This window comes from Populus alba, chromosome 3, assembly GCF_005239225.2.
Source record: "Populus alba chromosome 3, ASM523922v2, whole genome shotgun sequence".
NCBI lineage: Eukaryota > Viridiplantae > Streptophyta > Magnoliopsida > Malpighiales > Salicaceae > Populus > Populus alba.
In genome coordinates, this window is record NC_133286.1 from 2,621,113 (window position 1) to 2,646,640 (window position 25,528).

A 25,528-nucleotide genomic window follows, 5' to 3' on the forward strand; every position below is an offset into this window, starting at 1 on the left:
TTAACCCAAAATTTAATTCATTCTTCATTTATTTCATTATCATTATTATTTTTCAGCAATTTTTTTCATCCTTTTCCATAAATAAAATAATAATAATAAAAATAAAATGGTCAAAAATTGGGTTATAACAGTTGTCCGCTTTTTATAATATTTACTATGCAAAGATATTGAAAAATTTCATTTTCTTTTATCTTTGTGTAGTAAAATTTATAAAGAAATGTAGATAGAGAAAGAACCCTTTTTTTTTTTTGTCTTGAAAACTTAGAAAATAATAGATTGACACACGACCTTTACAGAGAGATGTAGAAATCAAGAATCAAGTCATTGGGAAGATGACCCATTTTTTTGTTATTTTTTAAAGTGTTTTTTATTTGAAAATATATTAAAATAATTTTTATTTTATTTTTTTAAAAAAATTAATTTTAATATTCACACATAAAAACAATTTAAAAAACACAAAAAATATTTTTAAATAAAAAAGTAATTTTTAAAAAAAAGTTCAGATAGGCAGCAAAAACGAATGTTCCTTTAATAGATGAAAGACACAAATCCATAGAGAGAATAGTAATATGTGGAATGTGGATATTATTCAAGGGGCAAATTGAAATTTTTTTCAATTTATAGGGATTTTTAGATTTTTTTATAAATAGTAACCTGTCTCTTAATTTTGTTATTATCTGTTAGATAAAAAAAACTATACAAGACACAAAATAAATAGCTGGTACTCTAAGCATAGAAATTCCCCTCTCTTAAACAGGCATGGTGGGGACACCAGGCCCACACCACAGATTACACGAGTATATGGACGGAGACGACGTAGGATGGCCCAGCCTGTCACGCTTTGGTTGGGAGATTAAGCCCATGTGGGCCTATTTCATTGTTATTTTATTTAGCCTATTTGGGTCTGCTTATTGTTATTTATTTATTTAACCCACCTGGGCCTGCTCATTGTTATTTATGTTAAACAGTTCGATTTGATGGGTCGAGCCCAAATAGCAGGATGTTTTAGGGATTACTTTTAGGGTTTACTATTTATATGTTCTTTTGTCATTTTGAGAGGTACTTTTGATGATTAATGAAAAATTGCAGCTTTTGCATATCTCCAATCCCTTTTCTTCTCTTCTTTAGCTTCTTTCTTTCTCTAAAGCTCCTTTCTTTTCTTGTTTTAATTCTTGTTATTTATTGTTCCGCATCAAATTTGATATCAGAGCACGGCTTTTAATTGTTCTTACAATTAAACGATCTATGTGTTTATGTTTAACCCTAGATTAATCTGAAAAAAAAAATCAGAAAACAACTACTGTTCTGATAAAAAAAAAAACTATTGTTCATCGACACTGTTCATCTTCGATCTTCAGCAGCGGCGCCCCGCCATCACCGGCGCCTCAGACAATCACAACAACAGACACCACCGAGAAGACCTGCACATCAGTTCCACAGAACGATCGGCCACTCTACATCAACGCCGATCATAGCCAACGATCACAGCCACCGATCACTAGTCCACGCTGATTCACTGCCTTCAACAACCCGCAGCGCCGCGGCCACAGCAGTTCTTTGTCTTCGGTTCCAAACCATCAGCCGCAACCACCACTGACTCGCGCCCCAGCAGCAGCAGCAGCCCCAACGCCACCGTCCACAGTGCTATCACCTTCAGCAGCGACAACAGATCAAAAGGACCTCGTCCAACAGCGACACCACCGCCTCTTCCCTCGCACCGCCAGACCCAAGCAGAATCACGAAGCCCCATCAAAATCAGCAAGCTTCGTGCGCCATCGCCGACAGCAGCGGCCACAGGTGACAGAAGCCAGGAAAACACGAAGACAGAAGCTGGTAAGTAATTAACCTAGCCATGTCATCGCCACGTCAGAGCATCAGTGACATCTTCCACGTCAGACATTCTTGCCACGTCATCAGTTCTTGCCACGTCAGCATGCCCACCACATCATCTGCCTCGTCAACATATCCTGCCACGTAATCCTTCACTGCCACATCATACGGTCAGAAGTTTTACCCATTGAAAATCATCATTCTGGTATGTTTTTACACTTGTTAATTAGTATTTAGCATTAATATTATTCTTTGTGCTTACCCAAAACTAAATTACATAACCCACTTTTAAATTGAATTACCCTAATTTTGAGTCAATGGAAACTTGATCCTCTTAGTTAATTGTGGAGCTTAGTTAAATTAGTGGGAAAAACTGAAACATTGTGTTTGGATTACTTGTGTGTATTTAGAGGACTTACATTACTTGCATGCGCATTTTCCGGGTTTAATTTATCATTACTTAGTTTCCAAGATAAAAAAAATAATAAAAAAAAAATTATTTTATTTATTTTTATTATTATTAGCTATAATTTTCTTTTGCGTTTTACTTGCAAGTGTCATTTTGTGATCTCAATCTCAGTATTAGTTTTGCATGCATTTACGTAGTGGTCGTCTAGTACACAATCTAGAAGTCATAGCTACCATGGACCCGAACTCTAGTAATGTTCTTAGAGATATTCAAGAACAATTACAACTTATGCGAACGGAAATGGGCAACATGTCCAATCAAATGAACAATCTTTCTGGGAGGATGGAGTCCATAGAATCTTTGCAAATAAGACAGTCTAGTGAGAGTGAGCATTCAAATGACAACCATAGAAATCCTCAAAGACCAGTTCCTCGTAGGAACCGCCACCATAACCAACACCAGGGTCACAATGACTTTGATGACCCTAATGATAGTGAGCGTTCCAATGACTACCGTCAAAGACCAGTTCATCCTAAGAACCGTTAGTACAACCGCAATCAGGGCCATCACGAATATGATGACCCTGACGAGCGAGTCATGAGGCATATTAAGGTAGAAGCCCCAACTTTTGAGGGTCAACTTGACCCGTGGATTTTTGATAGATGGATCCGTGACATGGATCAATTCTTTGGTTGGTATAATCTATCTGAGAATAGAAGGGTAAGATTTGCAAAGATGAAACTTAGTGAAACCGCTCAACTCTATTGGGAAAGTGTAGAAGAGTCTTTAATTAGGAGAGGTCAACCCTTTATTACTGACTGGGTTGAAATGAAGACTAAGTTAAGAGAAAAGTCCTTGCCTCGTTCTCATAGAGAGAATCTTTTGGACCAGTGGAATAACTTGAGACAAGGAGGCAAGTCTGTCAATAAATATGTGGCACAATTTGATGAGTATAGGATGAGGTGTGCAGTTACGGAGGATGAAGTGATGACCCTAAGTAGATTTCGAAAAGGCTTAAACGATGACCTTAGAAGAGAGGTTGTGCTTAGGGGTGTTTCCACCCTTGATGAAGCTTATACCTAGTGCAAAATTATGACTTGGTCACAAAAAGCCAGTGGACACGACGTCAGGACACTTGTAATACCCCTTCTAGATCTCAACCTAGTAGTAATAACTCCATATTAGGTGCCCCACCCCGTAAACCCAATCCTTTGATTTCCCAGATACCTAGAGAAGACAAGGGTAAGGGTATTTTTCATGAAGCACCTAGAACGTCAAGAATTCAGTGTTTTAAGTGTCAGGGTTTCGGTCATATTTCCTCTAGCTGCCCAAATAAAGCTTTGTTCATCAAGGGGCAAGAGGATATAGATGAAGATGATAATTGTGATGATAAAGTATATGAACCCAATCCCGATGATTTTCAAGATCTAAATGATGAGGATGATGAGTCTAACTTGCTAGGATGTGTTAGGTCTATATCCACTCAAATCAAGACAACTAGGTTAGGTGTGGTTAGATGTGCTTTAACACAACCTAAAGGAACTGAGGATTGGAGAAGGACTGCTATATTTTACACTTACATTAAATGTGGAGATAAAAGGTGTAAGATCATTATTGACAGTGGTAGTTGTATTAATGCAGTTTCATCGGGTAGTGTATCCCGCTTAGGCTTAAAGTCTGTTCCACACCCCAAGCCCTATAGCGTGTCTTAGGTTAATGATACATCTATAGCAGTCAAAGAGAGATGTCATTTTCCTATTAAGATTTTGGACTATCATGATGAAATTTGGTGTGATGTCATTCCCATGGATGTAGGGCATGTGATTTTGGGTAGGCCTTGGTTATATGATTTGGACGTTACAATCTTTAGACGATCAAATTCTTGTTCATTCACTTTTCAAGGTAACAAAATCCAACTTATTGGATTACCTCCAAAGCCTAATGATAATAGTCAGAAGAAGAATAAAGTGAAAGAAGGAGGACTTAACATAATAAGTCCCAAGGAGTATGATAAGGAGATTTGTGAGGAGTCTGTTGTGTTTGCTGTAGTGGCTAAAGAGATTGTAGAAGACTTTTTAGAAGAGCCACCTGAAAAGGTAAGAGAAGTGTTGAAAGAATTTCTAGATGTTTTCCCTTCTGAACTACCTGATGCTTTGCCCCCTATGCGTGATGTTCAACATGCCATAGATTTTGTCCCTGGGGCCACATTACCAAACTTGCCTCACTATAGGATGAACCCGAGTGAACATGCTGAATTGCAAAGGCAAGTATGTGAGTTGTTACAAAAGGAATTTATACGAGAGAGTTTGAGCCCTTGTGCAGTACCTGCACTGTTAACACCCAAGAAAGATGGATCATGGAGAATGTGTGTTGACAGTCGAGCCATAAATAGGATTACAATCAAGTATCGTTTTCCAATTCCTCGATTGGATGACATGCTAGATATAATGGCAGGAGCCCAAATCTTTTCTAAGATTGACTTAAAGAGCGGGTATCATCAGATTAGGATCTGTCCTGGAGATGAGTGGAAAACAACATAAGACTAAGGATGGTTTATATGATTGGCTAGTCATGCCTTTTGGCCTGTCCAATGCACCAAGCACTTTTATGAGAGTAATGACACAAGTGCTTCGGCCATTTATGGGAAAATTCTTGGTGGTATACTTTGATGATATTCTTATTTATAGCAAAACAAAGGAAGAACATTTCGATCATCTTATTCAGGTCTGTACCACCCTAAGAAAGGCAAGTTTGTTTGCAAATGTCAAAAAGTGTTCCTTCTTTACAGATCAAGTGATCTTTTTAGGGTTTATAGTGTCATGGAAAGCAGTCTCTGCTGACCCCCAGAAAGTCCAAGCGATAGTAGATTGGCCTGAACCTAAGAATATTCATGAGGTTCGTAGTTTTCATGGGCTTGCGACTTTCTATCGTCGTTTTATTAAGGGATTTAGCACTATCATGTCACCTATTACAGATTGTTTGAAACAAGGTGAGTTTAAGTGGAGTAAAGGAGCTAATAGGGCATTTGAGGAAGTTAAGAAAAAAATGACGGAGGCCCAGTAATGCGGCTACATGATTTTACTAAAGTGTTTGAAGTAGAATGTGATGCTTCGGGAGTTGGTATAGGTGGAGTACTTAGTCAAGAACGTCACCATGTAGCCTACTTTAGTGAGAAACTTAATGAGGCCAAACAAAAGTACTCAACTTATGATAAGGAGTTTTATGCGGTGGTTCAGGCCTTGCGTTATTGGCGACATTACTTGTTGCCACAGGAGTTTGTTCTATACTCCCATCATGAGGCCCTCCACTATCTTAACTCCCAAAAGAAGCTTAATCATAGGCATGGTCATTGGGTTGAATATTTGCAAGCATATTCATTTGTTTTGAAACATAAATCTGGAATAGAGAATAAGGCTGCAGATGCTTTGAGTCGTCGAGTAACGTTGTTATCTGTCATGAGTGTTGAAGTCATAGGATTTGAGAGACTTAAAGAGGAATGTGAATCTTGTTCAGAATTTGGAGAAATATACTTGACATTAAAGGATGAGAATCACCGTGTAATAAATGGTTATCACTTCCAAGATGGATACTTATTTCGGGATAATAAACTTTGTATCCCGAAAACGTCTGTGCTTGATTTTTTGATATGGGAGATTCATGCTGGAGGTCTCTCAGGGCATTTTGGGAGGAATAAAACCATTGAAGAAGTAGAACGCCAGTTTTTTTGGTCTAGTTTGAAAAGAGATATTGCAAAATTGGTAAGTCAGTGTCGAACTTGCCAACTAGCTAAACATAGAAAACAAAATACTGGTCTTTACACCCCATTGCCCGTTCCTACTTGTCCTTGGCAAGATGTAAGTATGGATTTTGTGCTTGGGCTTCCACGTACTACAAAGAAACATGATTCTATTTTTGTGGTTGTTGACCGCTTCTTTAAGATGGCCCATTTTATTCCTTGTACTAAGACCACAGATGCTTCTAGAGTTGCAAAACTCTATTTTGACGAGATTGTCAAGTTGCATGGCCTTCCCCAAACCATAGTTTCGGATAGGGATGTTAGATTTACAAGTTATTTCTGGAAAACCCTTTGGCATATGGTAGGAACCAAATTGAAGTTTTCTACTGCTTACCACCCCCAAACTGATGGTCAAATTGAGGTGGTTAACAGAAGTTTAGGAAACCTCTTAAGGTGTCTAGTGAGTGATCATAATCGGAATTGGGATCTGATTCTTCCTACAGCCTAGTTTGCCTATAATAGCTCTATCAATAGGTCAATAGGCATGAGTCCCTTTGAAGTTGTACATGGTTACAAGCCTAGGAAACCTTTAGATCTTCTTCCCATGTCCCTTAATGCTAGAGTGTCTAAGTCAGCTGAATCTTTTGCACGCTGATTTATATAGACGACATAATGAGTTTAATGTTGGAGACTATGTTATGATAAGGATTAGACCTGAACGATTTCCCTCGGGAGCTAATCGAAAATTGCATGCACGTAGTGCTGGGCCTTTTAAAGTGCTACAACGGGTTGGTACAAATGCTTATGTTCTTGATTTACCACATGATTTTGGCATTAGCTCTACATTTAACATTGAGGATCTAGTTGCATACCACAAACCACTTCCAATTCCAAATAACCCATTTGAGATACCACTTAACTCCCTTACTGATGATGCTATTGAGCCCTCTATCCCTTTCACCTTGACATCAGCACAAAAGGATAATATTGATGCTATTCTGGATGAACAAGTTGTTTTTAACAGGAATGGTGAGGTTCAACAGTTTCTAGTTCGCTGGGTGGGTCGGCCTGACTCAGACTGCACTTGGATTACCAGAGATACTTTGCAGCAGCTTGACCCAGATCTTTGGGAGTACTATTAAAGTCGGCCAATGCTACACTCGACGGGGTCGAGTTTTTCTAACCCCGGGAGAGTTGGTGGGGACACCAGGCCCACACCACAGATTACACGAGTATATGGACGGAGACGACGTAGGATGGCCCAGCCTGTCACGCTTTAGTTGGGAGACTAAGCCCATGTGGGCCTATTTCATTGTTATTTTATTTAGCCCATTTGGGTCTGCTTATTGTTATTTATTTATTTAGCCCACCTGGGCCTGCTCATTGTTATTTATGTTAAACAGTTCGATTTGATGGGTCGAGCCCAAATAGCAGGATGTTTTAGGGTTTACTTTTAGGGTTTACTATTTATATGTTCTTTTGTCATTTTGAGAGGTACTTTTGATGATTAATGAAAAATTGCAGCTTTTGCATATCTCCAATCCCCTTTCTTCTCTTCTTTAGCTTCTTTCTTTCTCTAAAGCTTCTTTCTTTTCTTGTTTTAATTCTTGTTATTTATTGTTCCGCGTCAAGGGATTTAAGAGATTTTTCACTAGTAGTTTGTGTGGATTACCGTTGAAAGCTGGAAAATTAAATGGATTGTAGTTTGCGACAACCCAACCTTTAAAAAATTATTCAAAGTCGAAGAAGTTCAGATCTTCAAGTAATAAATCCCTAAACAACTCTAAATCTGTCTAACAGGATCCTATGGACTCTCAAATTTTATATTTTTTATTGTTTCTATTGTGTGTATGCCATTATGGAAATCCAATGGTGGTACCAGAACCTTTGTTAGATAAATTAGGATTGTTTGAATGCATGTTTTAATTTTTATTAGTGTTAATTAGAAATTAATTTTATGTGCGAAATAAAGATATTTTTTCTAGAAAGTTAATTTTTCTCATGATTTTTTGAAATCGAATTTTTTTACAAAACAAGTATGTGTAGCAATGTCTCATGTTGTTGTGGGTGGCAGTGACAAGCATGTTAGATGTTGTTGGCAGTATTGGGCCTCGCATGGATGTAGGCAACTATGACCTTAGTTGTTGTTGCTTGGTGAAACGGTAGCCTTGGCTATCATGGAAAGCACGTTGGCAGCAAGGGCAAGGTGCCTTACCGGCGGCATATAGAAGAAAAGTGGGATATAGAGATGGTTTTAGGGTATTTTACCCATTTACCCCTCCCTTTTTATGCTATGACCATATGCTTTATTTTAATTTAAAATACCCTTTTACCATCCTCTTTATACCAGGGATGCCAATATCTTCTCTAGCCACAACCAGTTGCATACCCTTAGAATTTCTGATAAGACCAGTATACCCAGGTTTCCTAGTGACTTTAAATCAAACAATTAGGTGGCGACTCTCATACCTCTTGACACAAATGAGTATGATTTTTAGGTCCATAAAATGATGAAATATATCACTTGCTAGATTTTCAGCAAGTGACATATACAATGTTGTTTTTCACGTTATTAATTATGGTGTAGCACTACCAGAAAATTGATAAATACAAATGGAAATACTGACAAAATATTTCTGTCAAAAAATTACAGTGAATTTTACCGACGGAAATATTCCCTTGGTATCTACCAAGAGAATTACGGTGGGAAAAAAAAATTAAAACAAAGCAAAAAAAACAATAACATGTCATTTATACCAATAGAATTACCGACGAAATTAATTCCGTCAGTAAAATCATGTAACTGTTCACTAGGATTTTAGAAATTCCTCTCTTCTAATAGGGATTTAAGAGATTTTTCACTGATGGTTTGTGTAGATTACCGTTGGAAGTTTGACAATTGAATGACTTCTGATTTACGATAACCTTACTTTTAAAGAATTATTTAAAATCAAAAAAAATAATATCTTTAAATAATAAATCCTTAAAAACACTCTAGCTTGGTCTAATAGGGTAACATGAAAAAATGAGGTCGCTGCTTGCAGCTTGTTCAGCTTGCTCGCTCCCCGGGGGTGCATATCACTATATTTTTTTAATCAACCGGCAATTAACTTTTGTTGGTAAAAGAAAATTAAAATAGTACTTAAAAAAAAAAAAAAAAAAAAAAAAAAAAAAGAGAGGCGAAGAACCAACTATAAAAAAAATTAACTTTTGGTGATCCGCACGAAGAACATTTCTAATGACATGCCAATGAGGCAACGTTTCTAATGACACGCGGATTTAAGTCTATTATTGCGGCTCTGAAAAGCGCGAAGAAGAAAGTTGGTTGCGGCAAAATGAAGGCTCGAATTTCAAGCACATAAAATTGTAATTGTAAAGGGCAATGCTTAAGTACAAAAATGAAGCTGCCCGTCAAAAACAAAGCACATAGCCTCCTCCGAGTAGAAACGTCATTGCACGCCCACAGTGCTGACGCTCTCGGTCGATGACACAAACACTATTTATTCTTTGGGCTACATGCACACAACACAGACACCGAGCATTTCAAATCACTCGAACTCGAAATCCAAACGCGATTACTCGATGCATGCTGAGGAGATCGAGCGTAATTCTAGCATTATTACATTATAAAAAATATATCGTGGACCTTGAATTGAAAACGACTTCGAATTTTGGACACGCATGGAAGGATTTGCCCTTCAACAATATCGCGCACCTTGTTGCTTATTCGAACAAAAACCTCGCAGAAATCTCAAGAAAACGCATGCCTGCAAGATCAAGAACCAGCTTTATCTAAAATCACAAGAGCCAATAATAATGGTAAAATACAATTAACTGATAACAAATCTTATGCAATGTATTATATAAATCTCCGTTTTCATATTTAAGTTATTGAGCATGATTAATAACTCCATAAATTAACATGTAATTATTTTTTATTTTTTTTGTTAATGCTCAATATTATACTGATCCAAGATAAGTAAAGTGAGGAGTGAAAGCCTCATCTCTTAAGAGGGGACATTATCCCAAGTTCATGACCATGACCCAGAACCGACTTATGACTTATAATAAATAGGGAACCTAGATAAAATTATAAATGAAACCTTTTAAAATATAATTTTTAAGAAAATATATTTTATTATTATTCATGTATGTCTAATAAGAGGACAATTTTCATTTCATAAAATATAATTGAAGAATAAACCTTATTTATTCTTGTAGTTTTTTATTAAATGGGTCCTTGGCCAGTGTCCAAGTTGCCCAAAATGCTCTTGTTCACTAAGCACTTCGACAAGCATGCAAGATCTTCAGCAAGTGTTTGGTTTTCGCAAGTTAGAACGAACGAGGTGCACGAGAGGCCATACGAGCGTACCTCCTGGCTCATTTAGTCTTTGATAAGCTTGCGTTTCTCTTGTTCTATCTACAAATAATCCACCAAGATTTAAATAACGCCATGCGAAATCGATCAAATGAACAAGATTTCCGAAATCTCTCGCTCGATGTCTTTCTACCGTGAATACAGTAGCTAACTAGTATAAATTAACAAGCTCGGAGCAAGCAACCATATCAATCCAGCAGATAGCTTAAACATAACCATTTCTCTCTCTTTTTACGACCCTTGAGAAAAAAAATGCAGATCTTCAGCAAAGTGATGACAGATACTGATGTTCGTTTTCGGTTCTCGTTCCCAGCTCAATGCTTGCAGCATTTAGATTTTGCTGGAAATAATTATGTTGATTTGCGTGTTAAAGATAGCTGTGGCGAGCTTCGAGTTATTCGTTGCCTGAAGAGAGATGGAGATTATGACAAGCCAGTGCTTTCTAAGGGCTGGCGTCAATTTGTTAAATATTATGAACTGACAGTTGGTGACGTGGTTGTTCTTCATCGTGAGGATGACCATAACCTGGGGTCACAGTTCAGGATTGAAGCTAAAAGGAGGAGTAGTTTGAAGCTGTTTGGTGAGGAGGTTTGGGTTGAAGTGACAAGAGCTAACTAGCTATTATTTGCATGGAGCGTGGATGTTCGGCCATATCCAGATATATATAGAAGAATGAATTTCCTAAGTTTGGTGTTTTTTTGTGTGTAAATTTATGTATGTTTGAGTGTTTGAGTCTAATTAAATAAATATGTTGCTGTTCTTGGTTTCTTGAATATGTATTACGTGCATGTAATTCTCAAGTTTTTTACATTTCCAGGTTTTTCAATTTTGTTGGTTTTTTTGTTTTTTCTATTTTGTGCGCTTTTTAAGTGTCTGAAAATAAGAATTTCCATTGATTTGATGGATAAATAAATTGAAAAGAATAAAAAAGTGTGTGTGTAGTCTTTTAAATCATGGGAAATTCATTGGTGATGCTAAGAAACAAAGATCATTGTTTCAAATCCTATGGTGTCAATTGCCTTCTGTTTTGTCTTGAATAACTGATATATTTTAATTTAAAAAACAGAATAAATTAACTTGAGCAGATTTTATCTTGTTTAAAATCTCAGTCCATTCCATAAATCATGTTTAAATTTCAGCTGGAACTTTTTAGTATTATTCTGGACAAAAATTATCTCAGGTTGACTTGTATCGATCTAATATGTTGTTGTCTTGAATGATTTTAGGCCAATTATATTATTACTAATAATCCAGGATTCCAGGTTGTCTTTGGATTTATCAAATTGATGAGGTCATACCCATTCAAACCCAACCTTTATACCAAACTTTGTTTAAAATTTAAATTACATAATTTAAATTGTGGTTATACATTGAAATTATACTTATTAAATTAATATTTTGAATTATAAACGGTTTGAAACCATATGTCAAAACGCTATGAAACTAGAACATGGAAAAACAGAACACTAACTGGAACAGATTTGTTTAAACAAAGCAATTGTAACATGGACTCCACCATTAGCCTGTGAACTCAAGATTCCAACTTCCCCTTTCCTTCCTAGTTTATGTGAAGTTTGCTTACTCATTCACATCAGAGGACAGTTTTCTTTTCTTTATTTTTCTTTTGTAAAGAAGTTTGAAGCATCAAGAAAACTAGCTCAGTATTGAATTGAAACATGTAACTGAGAAGAGAAACTTACTTCTTTCCTCCTCCTCTTTTGATAAGCCCAGATGGAGGGATTCACAGAAGGCATCAAAATTGGCCCAAACCTGGAGCAAAACGCAAAGAAAGTTGGTTGCTATACAATACTCCTGCTAAGGAACTTGAAGAAAGATAGCGATTTGGCATCGCTGCAGCAGCTAGAGAGATCTTGAAAGAGATGCTTAGCTTACCTCTTTACATGTATCAAAAACAAGAACACCCAATATTCCAAGCCTGGTTCACATCCAAGATATTGAAGGAGTCAAAGCAGACGAGAGTGTTGAGGTCAACAGCCAAGTCTCCATGATTTGCTTATTAATTGGATCCTCAAAAACAAAGAGCAATACCATGAGAATACTCGAAAGCAATAATTGAAGGAGCTTAAGCCAAGATGCCATTCAAATATATATTAAGAGATTAGGTAAAAAGATTCCCTGGAACGTAGGACGAGATTGCGTTTGAAGGAAAAGAAGCGGTATTATTTTGACTCACAATCTTGGAACAACTACAAATAAGTCCTTCTCCTTTATAGTCTGGCTAATCTACCCCCCAAGCTTTGTCTTGCCTTGGCCTTTTGCCCTCTCTCACACTGCAGGTATAAATCGTGATCGTCTTCTGTTTTCGCAGATACAAAACCATATTTGGAATACCATGATTAGAGGCTACTCTAAAGCCAAAATGGGCCGTAGTGGCTTCTTGTTTTCCTGCCAAATGCTTCAGAATGGCGCTGAAATGGACTGTAGGAGCTTGAGAGTTTTAGGAGGGAAATCAGTTCATTGTGGTATTCGAAAGATGGGTTTTGTTTCTGCTATGTTGTTTCAAGATGGGTTGGCTCGTTTTTATGACCTGCGTGGTTGTTTGGGTTTTGCTTGACACTTGTTTGATGGAATTCCTGTTAGAGATGGACTTTCTGTCTATGACTGATGGGTACTCTAAGCGTAACTGTTGGGTTGAGACCTGGAAGCTTTTTGACTCGATGTCAGTGGAGGGCAATGTGGAGCCAGAAGAGGTCGTTCAGCTTGCTCGCAGAAGGGAAGAGTTTTCACGAATATGTAAAACTAGAAATGTAAATCACAATGTATGTGAAATGTGGCTGCTTGGACGAGTATGGGAGTTAGAGATGTGTTCTCTTGGACGAGCATGGTTAATGGGTATGCTAAAAGCGGAGAGCTAGAGCTGGCAAGGATGTCGTTTAATGAGATGCCGGAGAGGAATGTGGTTTCCTGGAGTGCCATGATTGCTGGAGGCTGCGTTTGTTCAATTGGAGAGCATTAGTTCGTGTGCTCTCTGCTTGTGGTCATTTGGATTGCTTGGAATTTGGTCAGTGAATCCATTGAAACTACACCATCGTTACAAAACACAACGAATCAGTGTGATCATAGCAAACGCGTTCATTGACATGTATTGCTAAATGTGGGGTCATGCATGAAGCTGAGACTAGGGAGTGTCAGCGTTTGGAGTCATCAAAACCTGAAGCAGAGAGGAATTTATCTATTTTTTATTCAGCTGAGATTTTTACTGTTAAATCAGCTTGTGCTCTCATTGATGATATTCAGCATCCAGGATATGAGAATTTTGATACTTAAATCTAGCAAGTATATTTCCTCCTAAAAAATTGAGATGTTTTTGTGGTTGTTGTTACAGGGTAGTCTGAGTTCCAGAAAATTTCTTGCCTGTAGAAGAATTATTAGTTATGATTATGCAATGGATTGTGTATGATGGGTGTATGCTGAAGACTATTTAGCTTTCCTTGCAGGAATGAAATCATTTGTTACATGGGAAATTCCAGTGCAAAGTCATCTTAGGGTCTATTTAGATTACCCGTAACAAATTAGTTTTTGATGCTGTTAATCTTAATTGGAATAAAGTTTATGATTTAATTTTTTATTGTTTAGCTTAATAATTTCGTGTTAAATTTCAAAATTTATTTATACAGATATTAATCTAGTTAGATATTCAGATTATGTATTGAGATAGTCTAATGCTCAATATTAATATTTTTTCAATGTAAGTTTTTCTTTTAGTTAGTTTGTCATTCTATGTGTGTGTGTGTGTATAAACATGAAGCTAAAAACGTTTCAAATGACATGAAGAAGGAAAATCTTTGTTTCTCGAATTCCATGATCGCTGTTTATGCTTCTCTCATGGGCACGCTAACCAAGCTCTGATTTGGCATCGCTGCAGCAGCTAGACAGATTTTAAAAGAGAGGCTTAGCTTACCTCTTTACATGTGTCAAAAACAAGAACACCCAATATTCCAAGCAATAATTGAAGAAGTCAATGCTGTCGGGAGTGTTGAGTTCAACAGCTAATGGCCGGTTTAGAATTATATTAGTGATTGTGGATGAAAGTATTTTTATTTATAAATATATTAAAATGATATTTTTTTTATTTTAAAAACATTATTTTTGAAATTAAAATATTAAAATGATTTAAAAATAAAAAAAAAAACTTTTTAATAAAAATTAAAAAAATCAAAATTTAAAAATACACAATTTACATCGTATTCCCCAATAAACTCCATTATCTCCATTAGAATATTTGAAAGCAATAATTGAAGAAGCTTAAACCAAGTTGTCATTCATATATATATGATGCAAGTATTTTTTGTTTTTTTAAAAGAAAAAAATTAACACTTTGGTCATTGATCCATTATAAGAACTTCTTAAACATAAACCTTGCAAAATAAATACATTAAAGATAAATAAAAGATTAATTGAAGAAAGATAGATTACCTGCAGCACACAAAAATTTCAAAGCAATCCATGTAGTTCAAAAAGTAATTAGCTAAATGGAATGTTTGAACTTTGAAGTTCCTACACCAATCATAAAAAGTAAAACCTTGTATAATTCAAAAACACAAATCTTTATGCATCTATAATCAATATATATTCACTTTATGTATTTAGCTAAAATGGAATGTTTGAAGTTCCTTCTGTTAGGATATTGCCATTTATTGGCAATACCCCACCACCAAGCAAGTGGCCACCACCACCAAGCAAGTGGTAGCTCCATTAGTGCCACTAATGATGGCATGTTGGCCCCTCCATGATGGCCATTTATTGCCTATAAAAGAGGCATGCAAAGAGAGCCAAAGTGTGAGAGGGAGAATAACGTGAGTGTGTGAAAGAGTGAAGAGAAAGAGAAGAGAAAGGGCTGCTGCCATGGGCAGCAGCCCTGCAGCTGCAAGGCAGCAAGAGAGATGGGAGTTGAGTGATGAGATCCTCCTCCATGTATTTATTGTATTCTTTCTCTACTCTAATAAAATGGACTCTCTCCCGTGGATGTAGGCGATTTGCCGAACCACGTTAAATATTGTCTCTCAGTGTGCTTATTCCTCCGTTGAGCAATTATCAGTTCATCACCGGTCACCGGATTCCGCCCAACACCTTCATGTGCACATGAATAAGCAAGCATAAGCTTTTAGGTTTGAGTCCAAATAATGCATAATTCTTAGTAATGAGCTCGTGAATTTTTTTATCAACAGGAATATACATCGATACATACAAATCATACTTAAACGACGAAACTTTAAATACCAAGCATGATTGCTACAATTTCTTATAAAGTTAAATCTCTTCACATAAAAAAAAAAAACAACAACAACATTAGTGCACTGCTTTAACAAGATTAGCAACATCCAATTTCATATGCTGCTGTTCTTATGGTGTCATCGAGATACAATTAAGCCTGTTATTTCGGCTTTGAAAAACGCGAAGAAGAAAGGTGGTTGCTATACAAAACTCCTGCTAAGGAAGAACTAGAAGAAAGAAAGCGATTTGCTGCAGCTTATGATGTATCAAAAACAAGAACACCCAACAGAGTTCCGTTCATTTCTCGAATTCCAAGCACATAAAATTGTAATTGTAAAGGGCAATGCTTAAGTACCCGTCAAAAATGAAAATATTTGAACAATAAAAATTTACAATAATAATAATAATATGAATATTTTTATTTATAAAATTCATATCCTACTTTAATTTAGCTGTTTTCTTTGTCAGCGTTGCTTTATCCTTATAGAGGGCTATTTTATATCCATTGGGTAAGAAAGTGTTAAAACCAAAATATCAAGTTATTGGTCGGACTTTGGAACCTCCAGAATATAATTATGTATTTACTATCATAAATAAAATAAATTTTTAGTATGATCGTGAAAACCCGGATAAACCCAAGGGAAATTTAGTTTAATTTTCCTACAATATACTAAAATAAAAAAACTGAGGGATTTGAATAAAAAAAATTAAAAAAATAAAATTCTAAAAAAATATATAATAAATTGATATATTGTTAACTCAGTTTAAGAGTCCACACATCTATCCTATAAAACTGTTAATCAATGAAATAAAATTAATATTCTTTCACTTCAAGCAAATAAAGTTGATATCCTTTAAAACTGAGGGAAATAGATGAGATTACAAGTAAATAATTAGACAAAGCTCTCGAATCAATTTCTTACCATCAATCGAATTTAATATTAAAAGCAATTCTCATTCACTCGGAAGTAGCCTTAGGAGTAAAGTCTATGAAATTATTCTAAGTAAACATTCAAAAGCTTGACAATTTAACTTAATTTATTCTTTCCTAATAAATTAAAATAAGAGTTGCAACAATCAAATTAATTTTTTTACTTCTTACTCTAATCCTTAGAAACAATTACGGATTGAAAGAAACTAGAAAACATACATGCATCTCAAAACAATTCAATAAGCTTAAATAAAAATCAAGAGCATAATTCTGAACAAGAAAAACTAAATACTTGAAATCTGAAACAATTATTATCATAACCCAATTTTTAATCTTTTTATTTTTATTATTTTAAAAAAAAATGATGATGAAAAAAAATAAAAATAAAAATAAAATAAATAAAGAATGAATTAAAATTTGGGTTAAGGGCAACATGATTGGAAGTTTAATTAATTAAATCAAGGGTTTAATTGGAGAATTGATTTAATTAAAATTTAGATTATTTTAATTAATGAAATCAAGAGTTTAATTGAAGAATTAATAAGTTTGAGGATTTAATTAAACTTTGATTTAATTAATTAAAGGAATCAGGGGTGTAATTGAAAAAATACCAAAGTTTAGAGCTGATTTAAAAAAAAATTGCTTGAAAATTAAAATTCAAGGACCAAATTAAATAGTCCAAAAATCCAAGACTGTTATGTAAATGATGCTATAACTCAAGGATTCAATTGAATTTAATCCAAGGGCACAATTAGAAATCAATTATTTCTGATTAGGGTCCCAATTGTTACGTTTAAACTGTCTAGGGACTAAATTGAAAAACAGCCATGCCCAAGGACACAACGGCGCCGTTTTGGAAGCATTGTTCATCGTCTCCCACGCTTGCGCGGATGAAGCCGGTTCAACAGGGAAATCTGCTGCAACAAATCCGGTCATGAACCATATCTCTTGCCCACGATCTCGTTCGTGGATTCCATAACAGTCCTGCAAATGGAGGACTGGTTGAGGGGAAGCTTCTCTATAAAAGGGGGGAGCGCAAGCACACCAAGAGGTGAAAAAACAGAACCAACAGGGAAGAAGATCCAGAAAAAAAAAAAAAACAGAGAAGGGGAGCAACGAACAGGGGAACCGAAAATCAGAGAGGAAACAAGCAGAGCAAAACAGAGCATAAACACAGAAAAAATACAGAGAGAAGGGGAGAAAAGCAGAAAGGAATCAGAGATCAACCCTGCCTTCATCTTCATCCCTGCACAAGAAAAAATCAACCCAAAACAGAAGAAAGATAGAGCACGTGAGGGCAGACGCAAGAAAAAACAAAAGCCAGAGAATAAAAACCCAGAACACAGGGGAAAACAGGGGGAAATAAGTAGGGGAGGCGACGGTTGGAAGACGAAAAGAGGGCATAAATCACAGCAAAAAGGAGCAAAAGGGGAAACCCAGAAACAGGGGAGATAACAGAGAACCAGTTCAGTCATTCGCCTAAAGTTTTTGCTTCGAGTCATTAGCAGCAGAAGAAATAAGCAAGGTGGAAAAGGTGCCCACACAGAAGGAATAACAAGAACGAAGAAGGGCGAAGGAGAAAGGCGCTCAGCAGACCAGGTCAGTAACCTCTTCTTCGTGCATTATTTCGTTTGATTAGCATTTGCACTGTGCAAGTGAATTTTAATTCACTTGCACAGTGTAGCTACAGGCGTGCGCGTTGCTCAGCCCAGCCAGGCCACTGGCTTGGGCCAGTGGCCGGGCCTAGCCCCGCTTATATGGGCTGAGCTGGGCCCCGTCCAAAAAACAATAAAAAGCAGAAAAATAAAAAAAAAGGTAGAAAAAAAATGTGTATGCACAAATAAAAATAATATAAATTTATTAGTTTATTCACTGACGCCAGAGTCAGGAATAAAAATACCAGTTTAAATTTATATTATTTTTATTTGTTGTATTTTGTTTTATTTAGCTAAAAAATAAAAAATATGTGCATGCATAAAAATAAATTTATTTTTATTTTTTTATTCACTGACGCCAGAGTCAGGAATAAAAATAATAAAAAATATGTATGCACGAATAAAAATAATGTAAATTTATTGGTTTATTCACTAACGTCAAAGTCAAGAATAAAAATACCGGTTTAAATTTATATTATTTTTATTTGTTGTATTTTGTTTTATTTAGATAAAAAATAAAAAATATGTGCATGCCTAAAAATAAATTTATTTTTATTTGTTTATTCACTGATGCCAGAGTCAGGAATAAAAATATTGATCCAAATTTATTTTATAGCTACGTAATACTTACCAACACCAGAGTTGAAATTATTCGTAATTGAATATTCACTGGCGCCAGAGTTAGGAATATTATAAGCAAATTTTCATAGCATAAACTAATAAATATTTAGCAATTTAAGACGAAACTAGCAATGCAACTTGCTTCAGGCAGGACGTTTAAGGGGTGATAATATCTTCCCTTTTACGTAACCAGTCCTAAACCATAGAATCTCTGTTGACCAGTTAGGGTTCTTAGTGACCATAATACTAGGTGGCGACTCCTTAAACAAGATCTTTTTCCCTAAAAGAACAAGATGCCAGATATTTGTTTTTTTTTCATAATTCGAGAATTTATTTTTAAGACCGCCACGATGTTGGGTGCGACAATTATAATGATAACGTTACTTCTCACAACTTGCTAATGGAGATGGAGTATATTCTCATTAAACTGAAATTAGGAACTATTTGCTCATGATCTCTGAAAATTCCAGCATTCAAGATAATCTCTCTCCAAATCCCAGTAGCAAAATAGAACCCAACTGCCTAGTTGGTCTTTCCCTGTTTTTGTATCTTAGTATGTAGATTTCATGATAAGATCAAGGCTAACGATATGAAGTTTAAAGGATGTAGAAAACAATCATTCTGATCCCCTCAGATTCCTTTTAAAGATACAACTGCCTACTGTTAGTCTTCTCATCAAATAAAGAGACTAATCTCGTCTTTCAACTTGTGTTTGGATTTTTACCTTCAAAATAAATTTATCTGACTTGACACCCTTCATAAAAGTTGTAGTTTTGGATGTGTAGATGATTTTGGACTTTTGAATCGCATAAGTTCAATATATAAGGCTAAAGACATGCCCGTTTTAATAATAATAATTGTTGAAAGCAGATAATCTAGCTAATAATAATAATAATTTGTGAGTAGTTTTACATTTTTGTATACTAAATATATATGGTTAAGTTTATTGATTAGTGTTTGAAATCTTGCTATTACACATTCCTTATATAAATCTTTTTATTTTTCTTTTAAAATTCAGGTTGTGTTTGATATTATGGTAAAAATTATTTTTTAAAATGTTTTTTATTTGAAAATATATTAAAATAATTTTTATGTTTTTTAAAAAATTTAATTTTAATATTCACACATAAAAAAATTTAAAAACACATAAAAAATAATTTAAAATAAAAAAATATTTTTAAAAAAAAAGTTTAGATAGGCAAGCAAGAATGAATGTTCCCCCAATAGATGAAAGAGACAGATCCATAGAGAGAACAATAATGTGGACTATGGATATTATTCAATGGACAAATTGAAATGTTTTCCAATTTATAGGGATTTTTTAGATTTTTTTTTTATAAATAGTAAGCTATGCCTTTTAATTTTGTTATTATCTGTTAGGCAAAAAAAAACTATACAAGTCACAATAGAAATAGCTGGTGCTCTAGGCAAAGAAATTCCTCTCTCTTAAATAAGGATTTAAGAGATTTTTCACTAGTAGTTCATGTGGATTGCCGTTGAAAGCTAGAAAATTGAATGACTTCTAGTTTGCGACAACCCAACTCTTAAAGAATTATTCAAAATCGAAGAAGTTTAGATCTTCATGTAATAAATCCCTAAACAACTCTAGATTTGTCTAAAGGGATTCTATGGACTCTCGAATAATTTTTTTTTATTGTTTCTACTATGTGTATGCCATTATGGAAATCCAATGGTGGTTACAGAGCCTTCATTAGATAAATTAGGATTGTTTGATTGCATGTTTTATTTTTTATTAGTGTTAATTAAAAATTAATTTTATGTGCGAAATGAAGATTTTTTTTCAAAAAAGTCAATTTTTCTCATGATTTTTTGAAATCGGGTTTTTTTACAAAATAAGTATGTGTAGCAATGTCTCACGTTGTCATGGGTGGCAGCGACAAGTGTGCTAGATGCTGCTAGCAACGTTGGGCCTTGCGTGGATGTAGGCAACAATGACCTTGGTTGTTGTTGCTTGGCGCAACGGTAGCCTTGGCTGTCACTGGAAAGCACACTGGCAACAAGGGCAAGGTGCCTTGCCGCCGACACATAGAAGAAAAGTGGGACATAGAGATGGTTTTAGGGTATTTTATCCCTTTACCCCTCCTCTTTTGTGTTATGACCACGTGGTTTATTTTAATTTAAAATACCTTTTTACCCTTCTCTTTTTACTAGGGGTGTTAATATCTTTCCTAGTCACAACCAATTTATTACCCTTAGAATTTTTGATAGGACCAGTATACCCGAGTTTCCTAGTGACTCTAAACCAAATAACTAGGTGGCGACTCTCATACCTCTTGACGCAAATGAGTATGGATTTTTAGGTCCATAAAATGATGAAATATATCACTTGCTAGATTTTCAACAAGTGATATATACAATGTTGTTTTACACATTATTAATTATGGTGTAGCACAACCAAAAAATTGATAAATACTGACAGAATATTTCTGTCGAAAAATTGCAGTGAATTTTACCGACAAAAATAGTTCCTCGGTATCTACCAAGGGAATTACTGTGGGAAAAAAAGAATTAAAACAAAGCAAAAAAAACGATGACATGTCATTTATACCAAAAGAATTATCGATGTAATTAATTCCATCGGTAAAGTCCTTTGGTAAAATCATTGGTAAAGTGCTCAATTCTGCCTAACATTGTTCATCATGTCAATTACAAAGGAAATCACCGAAAGAACATTTCGTCAGTATTTTTCAAAGAGCACTGGAACTGTTCACTTCTCAATTGCATTGTTAATTATTGTTCTTTATAGACAAAATTATCGACGGATTGAAAAGTCGTTGGTGATATTTGGTGGTTTCTGAATATTTTTGATTAAATTAAAAATTTAAATTAAATATTACAGACAAAATGACCGATGAAAGTTAGAAATATTAATATTAATTATTTGTTGGTAAAATCATTAGTAAAATACTCCAATAAATAGAATCCCTCATTTCACAACAAACGAGCATGCTCTCCTTCTTCTTTTTCTTCTCCTTCTTCTTCCCCTTATGTTAAAAACAACAACATCCTTTTCTTTCTTTCTTTCTCTTCTCTTTTATCTTCAACTCCTCTTCTCCTCCATTCTCAAGTATGTCTTCTTCTCTTTTTTTTTTTCTTTTCTCTTCTCAGATTTTTTTTAATTAATATACTTTATGAATTTATTTTTTTCTCTTCTCAGCTTCACTTGCAACTACATTAAGGTAAGATTTTTCTTTTTTCTCTTCTCAGCTTCATTCGCAACTAATTAATCAGAACATTATTGATGAAATCATATTAATTACACTGAAAAACTAGTCACTCAAAGGTTAAGTCAAACCACTAATGATTTCTCTAATATTTAGGGGATCATGACACGTTATTACACGATGCACCTAATCTTTATATATAAATTAATCAATTGTTGAATTGATAACAAATTAAATTTTTTGATTTATTTAATTATATTTAATTAGAATTATAATTTATATTTGGGCTAACATATTAGGAACCTAATGGGTCACACGCATTAAGAACCATTAGTCAGAAATTAAACTGGGATAATTTAATTAGGTATGACTTGATTAAATATATTTTTAGAAATTAAGGATTACAATACAATTAATACAAATATTATATTTCTAGACCTAGAAAAATCAAGAAAGGACTCGATTAAATTAATTTCTAAAATTATCCTGAATTAATATATGGATATTAATTATTCAAGAGGCAAATTGAAATGTCTTCCAATTTATAGGGTTTTTTAGAATTGTTTTTATAAATAGTAAGCTATGCCTCTTAATTTTGGTGTTGTATGTTGGATAAAAAAACTATATAAGTCATAGAATAAAAAACTAGTATTCTAGGCATAAAAATTCCTCTCTCCGAAATAGAAATTTAAGAGATATTTTATCGGTGGATTATCGTGGACAGTTGAATTACTTGTGATTTGCAAAAACTTAATTTTTAAAAAATTATTCAAAACAAAAAAAATCATATCTTTAAATAATAAATCCTTAAAAACACTCTAGATTTATCTAATAGGGTAACATGAAAAAATGAGGTCACTGCTCGCAGCTTGTTCAGCTTGCTCGCTCCCCGGGGGGGTGCATGTCACTATCTTGTTTTAATCAACCGGCAATTGACTTTTGTTGGTAAGAGAAAATTAAAATAGTACTTAAAAAAAAAGAAAAAAAAGAGAGAGGCGAAGAACCATCACTTTCACTATAAATAAAATTGACTTTTGGAGATCCGCACGAAGAACATTTCTAATGACACGCCAATGAGGCAACGTTTCTAATGACATGCGCCTTTATTGCGGAAAGCGATTGCTATACCAGAAGCGATTGCTATATTGTTGACTTGCCCTCCAAGAATATGGTGCACCTCCTGGCTCATTTAGTCTTTGATAAGCCTGCTTTTCTCTTGTTCTATGACCCAGAAACGACTTAAAATGAATACGGATCCTAGATAAAATTATAAATAAAACCTTTTAAAATATAATTTTTGAGAAATATATTTAATTTATTATTATTCATGTATGCCTAATAAGAGGAACAATTTTCATTTCATAAAATATAATTGAAAAATATACCTTATTTATTCTTGTAGTTTTTTTTATTAAATGGGGTGCTTGGCCATTGACCAAGTTGGAAGATGCTCTTCGCAAGTTCTTGAGCAAGTGTTTACTTTTCGCAAGTCAGAACGAACGAGGTGCACGAGAGGCAATACGAGCGTACCTCCTGGCTCATATAGTCTTTGATAAGCCTGCGTTTCTCTTGTTCTATCTACAAATAATCCACCAAGATTTAAATAACGCCATGCGAAATCGATCAAATGAACAAGATTTCCGAAATCTCTCGCTCGATGTCTTTCTACCGTGAATACAGTAGCTAGCTAGTATAAATTAATAACAAGACCCTTGCAAGAAACCATAGCAATCCAGCAGATAGCTTAAACATAACCATTTCTCTCTCTTTTCACGACCCTTGAGAAAAAAATGCAGATCTTCAGCAAAGTGTTGAAAGATACTGATGTTCGTGTGCGGTTCTCGTTCCCAACTCATTGCTTAGAGCATTTAGATTTTGCTGGAAATAATTATGTTGATCTGAATGTTAAAGATTGCTATGGTGAGCTTCGAGTTATTCGTTGCCTGAAGAGAAATGGAGTTTATGAAAAGCCAGTGCTTTCTATGGGCTGGCTTAAATTTGTTGCTGATTATGGACTGAGAGTTGGTGACAAGGTTGTTCTTCATCGTGAGGATGACCAGAACCTGGGGTCACAGTTCAGGATTGAAGCTAAGAGGAGTATCAAGCTGTTTGGTAAGGAGGATTGGGGTGATGTGACAAGAGCTAACTAGCTATTATTTGCATGGAGCGTGGATCTTCGGCCAGATCCAGATATATATAGAAGAATGAATTTCCTAAGTTTGGTGTTTTTTTGTGTGTAAATTTATGGATGTGTTTATGTTTGAGTGAATTAAAGAAATATGTTGCTGTTCTTAGTTTCTTGAATATGTATTACGAGCATGTAATTCTCAGCAATAATGGATTTAATTAATTATATATAGAAGAATGTTGCTGTTCCTAGTTTCTTCAAGTTTTTACATTTCCAGGTTTTTCAATTTTGTTGGTTTTTTATTTTTTCTATTTTGTGCGCTTTTCAAGTGTCTGAAAATGAGAATTTCCATTGATTTGATGGATAAATAAATTGAAAAGAATAAAAAAGAAATGGATTTAAAACCATGGAGACTACATGCATGCATGCATGTGTGTGTGTGTGTGTGTGTGTGTGTGTGTATAGTCTTTTAAATCATGGGAAATTCATTGGTGATGCTAAGAAACAAAGATCATTGTTCCGAATCCTATGGTGTCAATTGCCTTTTGTTTTGTCTTGAATGACTGATATATTTCAATTAACTGGAACAGATTTTATCTTGTTCCATTTTGGACAAATAATGTTTTTTTTTTAAAAAAAATGTTATCTAAGCTGTACAATATATATCAATCATATCTCTCAATCCGTTTATTGGGGTCATAGATGAAGCTGAAAATAGGGAGTGTTAGCAGTTGAAGTCTCTTCTTGCTGAAGCAGTGAAGAATTTATCTATTTCTGATTCAGCTGCGAGAAGGGTGCGGAAGTTAGAGAAAAATGAGATTTTCACAGTTAAATTAGCTTATGCTCTCATTGATGATATTCAGGATTTGAGAATATTGCTCTCATTGATGATATTCAGGATATGAGAAAAATGAGATTTGAGAATATTGGTTTTAAGCGTAGCTGTTGGGTTGAGACCTGGAAGCTTTTTGACTCGATGTCAGTGGAAGGCAATGTAGAGCCAGAAGAGGTCACTATGATAGCCGCTCGTTCAGCTTGCTCGCAAAAGGGGCGTTTGAGATTAGGGAAGAGTTTTCACGAATATGTAAAACTAGAAATGCAAATCACCATGAATGTGAAATGAGGCTTCTTGGATCTTTGATACCATGGGAGTTAGAGATGTGTTCTCTTGGACGAGCATGGTTGATGGGTATGCTAAAAGCGGTGAGCTAGAGCTGGCAAGGATGTCGTTTAATGAGATGCCGGAGAGGAATGTGGTTTCCTGGAGTGCCATGATTGCTGGGCAACCACCCTACCATGCATTTTTTTACCCCCCCCCCAATCCCCCTAATCATGCCCAAGAATTTTTGGAATTTTCAAAGCTATTCCAGACACAGAAATCATTTTGATATCGATTCAAAGCGAACTCATTCTAAAGAAA

At 35.0% G+C, this 25,528-nt stretch overlaps 1 protein-coding gene and 1 long non-coding RNA gene across 2 annotated transcripts; one reads left to right on the plus strand and one right to left on the minus strand.

The window, feature by feature from the left end:
* Window positions 1-9,300: 9,300 nt before the first annotated feature.
* LOC118046103 (uncharacterized) lies at window positions 9,301-12,544 on the minus strand. The gene is made up of 3 exons (XR_004687084.2): window positions 12,247-12,544; window positions 12,054-12,123; window positions 9,301-9,742 (listed from the first exon to the last, which is right to left on the minus strand). It is a non-coding gene; the product is annotated as an uncharacterized lncRNA (long non-coding RNA).
* Window positions 10,220-24,321, plus strand: LOC118046100 (uncharacterized). The gene is made up of 2 exons (XM_035054871.2): window positions 10,220-10,321; window positions 23,485-24,321. The coding sequence occupies exon 2, from the start codon at window positions 23,771-23,773 to the stop codon at window positions 24,128-24,130; it is 360 nt and encodes a 119-aa protein (XP_034910762.1). The 5' UTR covers window positions 10,220-10,321; window positions 23,485-23,770; the 3' UTR covers window positions 24,131-24,321.
* The last annotated feature ends 1,207 nt before the right edge of the window (window positions 24,322-25,528 follow it).

Excerpts from the sequence above, each read along its gene's own strand:
- LOC118046100 (XM_035054871.2), top strand. The coding sequence starts at position 23,771 with ATGCAGATCTTCAGCAAAGTGTTGAAAGATACTGATGTTCGTGTGCGG.